Source organism: Patiria miniata, unplaced genomic scaffold (assembly GCF_015706575.1).
Source record: "Patiria miniata isolate m_02_andy unplaced genomic scaffold, ASM1570657v1 HiC_scaffold_9, whole genome shotgun sequence".
Lineage (NCBI taxonomy): Eukaryota > Metazoa > Echinodermata > Asteroidea > Valvatida > Asterinidae > Patiria > Patiria miniata.
This window is the reverse complement of record NW_024037076.1, coordinates 2,270,569-2,277,928: the sequence shown is the minus strand read 5'-3', so window position 1 is coordinate 2,277,928 and position 7,360 is coordinate 2,270,569. Positions and strand designations below refer to the sequence as shown.

Sequence of the window (7,360 nt, the reverse complement as noted above, 5' to 3'; positions counted from 1 at the left end):
CTAAAGTTGCTAAATTTATTCTCAAATTAATTGCCTTATGCAGGGGAAGCATTGTAGATTTTCAAAACAAATTCTGGGGCATGCCCCCGGACCCACCAATAGAAAGCATTCACTCAACCCCTATTTATAATCAACTCCTCCCCCCCACCCCCGTTTCCTGAGAGCTATAGATCACCCCCCCCCCTCCCGATTGCTCAGGGAATTGCTTTGCTGACAAAATCTTGAAAACACAGAAATATTAGACCACTTATTTGCAGCGTTTCGGTGCTTTTATCCCGCTTAAATGTAAGTACTTCTTCCCGAAATTTAGTGGTGTGATGTTACTTTAATAATTCGGTTCACTAGATACGGGAAGAATCAATGAGTAACAAAAAACAAACAAACAAACGAACGAACACACACACACAAACACAAACACTAACATTACCATCGGAGCACAAAGACCAAAAAACTCCACAACAAGGAAAATTATACTGTTTTAAAAGTTTACTACTTCAAAAGAAGTTCACGGTTCACCCTTATACTTTACGAGAAAAAAAGATAATAAAACAAAAACGTTTTCGGGTCTAAATGCTAGAAGTCATTTAGCTGTTCTTACGCGTGTGCACAGCGGACCAAAATAGACTAAAATGGACGAAGAACAATCTTAAAAACAAAATTGAGTCATTAAATCAAACCAAACCGAGCCAAACAAAAAGAAACAAACAAATAATAAAAAACACAACAAAAACAAAGGATGTAAACCAATTGGCTAAGTGGAATAAATCGCCGTACAGTTTTGTCCATTGCTCACTTGCCGGTATTAAATTGGCATATCGATCACAATATTGTAAAGTTATTGTTTAATACACAATTTCATGTCTTTTTTGTAAGTCTTGAAATATTTCAGTTGAAGAAAATATGTCGATACCCGATTTTTTTTACCTATCGTCTGGTAACAAAACAGCTGCCCCCTAAAAAAAAAAAAAAATAGGAAACTTAATTCTAAAGTTGCATAACCAAATAATTAGAGTGGTAAGAATTGGGCCCAAAATAATTCTTTATTTCACTTCTAATGCTAAAAATGGAAAATCTTTGTTAAACGGAAGAAAAATCACATGAAAATATCTAAAATATCTACGATAGTATCATTCTAATAGATACAAAAGAAAGAAACTAACACTTAGAAAATAAAACTTGCAGTGGAAGTTAGAGTTTGTTTTCAACTTAAAAATTTGTCAAATTTGGTTCAATAGTAATCGGCAATTTGTTTTGCCCGCGACACGACGGCTGTTGTATGTTTACGCGATTTTGTCTTGTTTTGCATGGTACATGAAATTGCCGACGTACGTTTCTGAGTCTTCGTCGTACGCACCTCCCCAGTTGACGACCACAACATACAGATCACTGTTTACTATTGGGTCAGTCGCGATGACGTTGCTGGCCTGTTGTTCGCCATTATGAGCGATGTTGTTCAAACCGACCTACACAAGGAGAAAAAAAACCAACAGATTACTTCCCATTGGCAAGAGAGGGCGCTTTTTGAGCAATACACTGGAGTAGTCTTAGGTCCGGGTCAGACTGAATTTTTATGTTTCCCTAACGCGCAGACTGTACTCATTTGAAAGTGCAGCCAAGCTGCAGCGGAGGCGGTAGATGGCACTATAAAGAAAGCGAATTTTGTTTCATCTTGGTGAGGCACAATCCAAATATTAGTTTCATTGTTATGCCTTTGACCATGTAGGCTTCATGTTTGTCTAAAAATACGGACTAAAAACAATTTGCTCTCTACTTTTGTGTTATGACCTATGACGTATACGCCCCTGCCCAATATACGAGGGAACTGCATTCCGCGCGACGCGTGAATTTGCCTAAAAAGTATTAGCCAATCGGAATGCAAGTGGGCGGTACCGTCAAGATGCAAAGCAACCAATTACATTTCAGAATTTGCTGTTTTTATAAACATGTGAGTAGGGCGACCACATTGATATAATGGGCGACCAAATGTTGAATGGTGGTCTTACGTCACACGGCAATGTGTCGCAGATGTACTGGGCGAAGCTGCTCTCGCCGTCCGCAGACGTGACGGTGGACGAGACCGAGAACACGTGAGCCTCCGTGTTGCTGCACATGGAGAATTTGATGATGGCCTGCTGCTGATAGGCCAGGGAGACCGCCGGGAAGACGGACACCGTCTCGGTCAGGGGGATTGGGTATGGAGGAAGTGATAGGGGATCGAATCCCTTCATCAGGCTCAGGATCGTGGGCAATGCACGGCTCGGTATGTTAGCTTTGACCTGAAGTGCAGCTGGGCTGCCCTGTAGATGGAAAAGACATTATTTAAAGGAAAACAGAGTAACAAACAAACAAAGTAACAAGCAAACACCCCCAACAGCCCAACAAACAAACAAACAAATACCCAATAAACAACCAAACAAACAAACAACCACCCCAAAACCCCAACAGACTAACACCCCCGACAAACACCCCAACAAACTAAAAAGCACTCAGAGAGCGCAAACCTCCGCCAAGGCTAACAAATTCCGTGCCACGCACACGAAGCTGCTCAGTTGCACACAGAGGTTCATGGTCTCTACACATAGCATATTCGCACATACAACAGGGTAAAGAATCCTAAAAAAAAATGTCCTGCATCCAGACCCAGATCCGGATCACTTCCAAAATCTAATCAAGTTGTGTACTTGTACCAAGGACCACCCCTAAAACAATTTGCATGCAAATCCGTCCATAGCTTTTTGAGTTATCTTGTTAACAGACAAACCAACCAACCAACAAACAAATCCGATGAAAACATAACCTCCTTGGCGGAAGTAATAATGGCTGTTGTTGCCGTGATTACCTGCTCAAAGATCTCTACCGCTAAGCTCAAGGCGATTCCGGAGACAGGGCCAGCCTTAGCAAGGATGATGATGTTATGCTCGTTGGGCCAAGATTCTATCAGGCAATGTGGGGTTGCATCGCCGTTGCTATCCTTGTTCGTGCACAACACGCCACCCTGACACGGAATGCATGTAGTAAAAATAGAAGTAGGATTTAACATTTAAGATAAATTAGTGTATTTTTTACTGAGCACTGTGACTTCAGTGCCATGGCCTTGGCCTTGTGGTTTGGAGCATTGAACTTGTGGTCGGTAATTCTGAAGGTTGTGGGTTCGAAACCAGCCTGGGGTTGCGATGCGTGTGCCCGGGCTCAGTTGGAAAAACAAAAGGGACGCTCATTTTTTGCCAATAGATTGATCCAGTAGGCCCCGCCCACAGCACACAATTATTGTAATTTTTATTGAGCACGGAGAGCTCAGTGCCTTGGCCTTGTGGTTTGGAGCATTGAACTTGTGGTCGGTAATTCTGAAGGTTGTGGGTTCGAAACCGATCAAGTAGGCCCCGCCCACAGCACACGTTGGCAACAAAGCTTTTAGTGGATTATTGCAAAACAGTTTTACCTGGAAGAAGGAGTCGATAACTGCGAAATTAACGACGCCTTTGACTGGCTCCCAACCCAGGTTGTTGTTCAGGACCATGGTAACGTTGATTGCTTTCCCCACGGTGTTGCCGCCGCACAGCTTCGCAACAAACCACGTTTCCTCGTCCTGGGCCAAGCCTTCTATATGGAAGGTACTGTACCGGATAATCGTCGGTACTGTCAGCTGCTCGGAAACTGTAGTGGCTGGAAAAAATATATTTAATTTGTTAAGCTCTGGCAGGAGCTTCTTTTTGTTACATGTTTTGGTGGTCAGTCGGTCGGTCTGTCTGTCCTCGAAAATCGACCAAAAATATTGACCAAAAATAATTGACTAATTGACTAAATGCCATGCCGTCGTCAGTACATGCCCTCTTGAGAAAAGTTTTCGGAACGCTGATTTTGTTTCGATCAATGCGCATGCGTGTTTATTTTGCATATAATGTCTGTGTCCGAAAATTTACCAAAATAAGCCCCCTTAGTTTCCCATAAAATATAAGTACCAAATTGAAATGTTCAAATAAACTACATAACCAAAATTGTTTGGAAATTAAAATGTAATACATACCAAAAGTTGTTTGTAACAATTCGGAAAGATGTTTTTGAAAAGTTTGTAAATGGAGGCAAAATTATGTACAGTAATGTTATAGTCACGTGGTTCTTTGTGTTGTGGTTGGACGGTATCCAGAAGGAGGAAATGTCCCCCAAATTGACCAAAAAAGGATGGTGTTTCATATGTGCCATCGCATCGCATTTTTTTTGGCAAGAGTTTTGCACTCGCACTTGTTACATTCTACACAAATGCCAACATGAATTTGAAAATGGGAAAAAAGGGAAATCGGGATGTTTTTTTCAGCGGGGAACATTTTAAAACTATCTTTCGATCAAAACCATTTCTCCTGGCAGATTCGGAGCTAGCGTATCTTCACTTTATCGTTATAAGCAAGATTTTAGGCCAATATAATCGATAGGTTTAAAATTTTGCTCTGAAGTTTGAATGCTTAGACTTAGTTTTACAACTCGGAAAGTTACTAAAATCTGATTAAAACAAAATCTATTAAGAATTTTAAATTACCCACAAATGTCTTTTGTGGTTATTATTTTTTTTTTTACCGGAATACTGAAAACAACTATAAACCAAGAGAAAAACTTACACCGCCCTGTTTTAGGCACGCCTAACTTCTGCCGCAAGTCGTCAAACTGAAGCAAAATAAACAAAACAAAATATTTCAGTGTGAGATTTCAGAGTTTCACCACAAAAAGATTTGTAAATCGTATTTTTTTCTAGCAGTAAACAATTTATTCCATTTTGAAAGAGACATGACACCGAACGAAAACAAAACTCGACCCACGTTTTGGACGATTTTTTTTTTTGGTTTCTTACATTTCGAATTATTTCAGAATCGAAAAATAAAATTTACAACAGCAAATTATCTAAAATTCTAGCTAAAATTATCTAAATATCGTTTTGTCCTGAAATAGCTATAACATTAAGGTCTCTGCCCGGAATGGCAATTTTGCTCATGAATATGCATACAACAAAAAAGGCATCAAAATACCCTTGAAAGTGGCAAAACGAAGATTGAAAAAAAGATTAAATGGGGCACAAACTGGGTGCATTTCAAGGATTGCATTTAAAATTACATTACATGGCCCTTTAATTTCAAAGGACTGCTAACTTGCTGGAAATTATTTGACTGCTATTCAGTTATCTGAATATTAAATTAGTGTAAATTCTTGCATTTTGTGGAAACTTTTATTTCGGAAAAAAAAGATTGGCGATTTATGAGGCAGCATTTATATAAAAAAAATGTTAAATCAATCTGTCAATTATCATAGTTAAACGGATCTATAAAAATACGACTCAAATTCGGAAAAATTGCAAAATAATAAATTGAAAACAACGCTTAATGATACTACTTTTCATCTTGATTATTAATAGTGCAAGATTAACATCAGTACAGGTTTGCAAATCTAAAAATAAACAATTTAAGAATTAAAAAGGGTAAGATTTAACATGGCGGATTCAGCATTTCCCGAAGGGGTGTCATTGAATATATTTATTAAGTTTGTACATTATGTTTGCTCTTTTAACTTACTGTCATGTACTGAAACATCAATGAATCTAAAAAATATAATAGAAAATTACCATAACAAAAAATTCCAAAATTCTTGTGACTGTTGGTGCATCTGTATCGCTGAGGTTATCTGCCTTGAATTGCACCATAGTTTAGCTAATGAATATGGAAGCTTTTATCATCATAAACACCAAAAAGTCACACATAAAAACACCCTAGAAAAATGGCAATATGAACATTGAAAATGAACTTAAATTAGGCACAAAATGTGCCTGTGTTTGAATGGTTGCACAAAAATATTCTATTACATGAAATGGTTCCTCAAAATATTCTATTACGTGGGCCCTCTCATTTTTGCCGAAGTTTCGGTTTTTTCTAGTTATCTGTTTCAGCAAATCAACCGAAAAGAGCTCTTGTTTTCGTTGAGATTTTTGTTTAGCTGTGTCCGCATTTTTCTGAGGCTTATAGGTCTGATTAAGTTGTATTTTCAAATAGTTGACATGTACCTAGTATACCGGGATGTGTTATAGATAAACATGTAAGTGACCTCATCGTGACCTCATCATGACCTCATCCGAACATGTCGAAGTGGGCTGAATTATTAATCAGGTTTAGCTTACCCTAGAACGAGTGTCTTCGCGGCGACTTAATGGGAGTGAGACCCCAAACGTCAGCTGCAGGAACAGGCAACAAACGACCAACACACGAAAATGGTTCATCTTTCTTCGTTACTTTAGTTGCAAAAATGTATACCGAATCACGGCGTGTTATATTCTCGCTGGCAAAAAAAACCCGACTTTGACTAGTGCGAGTGTAGACCATAGGGCATGGTCTCTACTGAAGCATGGCCCATTGAGTGCTCACCACGCGACGACAGCGTGTGAACGCGATACCTCACTAGTGCACTCACAAAAGTTTCTGATCGGAATGAAGGTTGGGAAGCCATGCGTCAATTCGTGACAAGCAGACGGGGACGTTGTTGTTAATGAACGGGCAGGATTTTTGCGGCTAAACGGCGGTCGATGATGTACGATTCATTTCGCGACTTTCAGGGTTAGTTTTCAGACAGTGCTTTGGCCAGAAGTACGGCGGCAACGTTAACGCTTCCCGAGTGCCGCCTAAAGATTCAATCCCCGTGCTATTTTCGAGTTTCATCTCGAACATTAGATTCTGCTTCTAAATTGCTATTTTTCTAGCAATACAAAAGTTATTTTTTTTACTTTTGAATGACACATCGACCAAAAAAAAATCGGCCTATGTCAAGTTATTTAATTGAAACTTTACAATTTCGAATTATTGGCTGCCATACAATTACTAATTTTGTTTTCGCAGGATGGGCTGGTTCCCGCCCCACAATCAGTATAGATAATGTACGGACGGGGAGCCAGTCTGACCGCAAAGCGGATCTGTTTCTGCCAGAATCTTGCTTTCATCCTTCCTATAATTTTAACATCTCAGTTTAATCTTGAACTGTTTTTTAATGTTGGACCCTGGGCTACTCTCCTGCTGTTTAAAAAGGTCACAAACGGTCACAGTTTCCTTCCACTTCCCCTGGTATACTTTTAACACGCCAATGGGTCACTTGACCAAGATTGACCCAAGTAACAGCAAGGCACAGAATGCATGTTTCCATATAGGGTTTAATATCATGGAAGTATTCCTTAACAATCCAACACACGGCTGTGTGATCTTCAGAAACGTATGTGCCTGCTTAGAACACAGGAGCATTTTGTAATTACCCGGAAACGTACCTACCGATGTAACGAGAAAATCCTTGGTCAAAGTGAAGATAGGACTGATACCAAATACCGTGTGATGCGATTCCA

General features: G+C 39.6%; 1 protein-coding gene across 1 annotated transcript; it reads right to left on the bottom strand.

Annotated features, from left to right (window-relative positions):
• Positions 1–201: 201 nt before the first annotated feature.
• On the bottom strand, positions 202–6,472 carry LOC119720790. The gene is made up of 6 exons (XM_038190635.1): positions 6,155–6,472; positions 4,611–4,656; positions 3,440–3,663; positions 2,840–2,995; positions 2,004–2,297; positions 202–1,463 (listed from the first exon to the last, which is right to left on the bottom strand). Exons 1-6 carry the CDS (start codon positions 6,251–6,253, stop codon positions 1,281–1,283), a joined length of 1,002 nt encoding a protein of 333 aa, XP_038046563.1. The 5' UTR covers positions 6,254–6,472; the 3' UTR covers positions 202–1,280.
• Between the last annotated feature and the right edge of the window lie 888 nt (positions 6,473–7,360).

Bases quoted from the DNA above. Each gene is read 5' to 3' on its own strand.
- LOC119720790 (XM_038190635.1), bottom strand. From the start codon at position 6,253: ATGAACCATTTTCGTGTGTTGGTCGTTTGTTGCCTGTTCCTGCAGCTG. The intron at 4,657-6,154 runs GTAAGCTAAACC...ATTTTGCTTCAG, and splicing joins GCGAAGACACTCGTTCTAGG to TTTGACGACTTGCGGCAGAA. The intron at 3,664-4,610 runs GTAAGTTTTTCT...TATTTTTTCCAG, and splicing joins CGTGCCTAAAACAGGGCGGT to CCACTACAGTTTCCGAGCAG.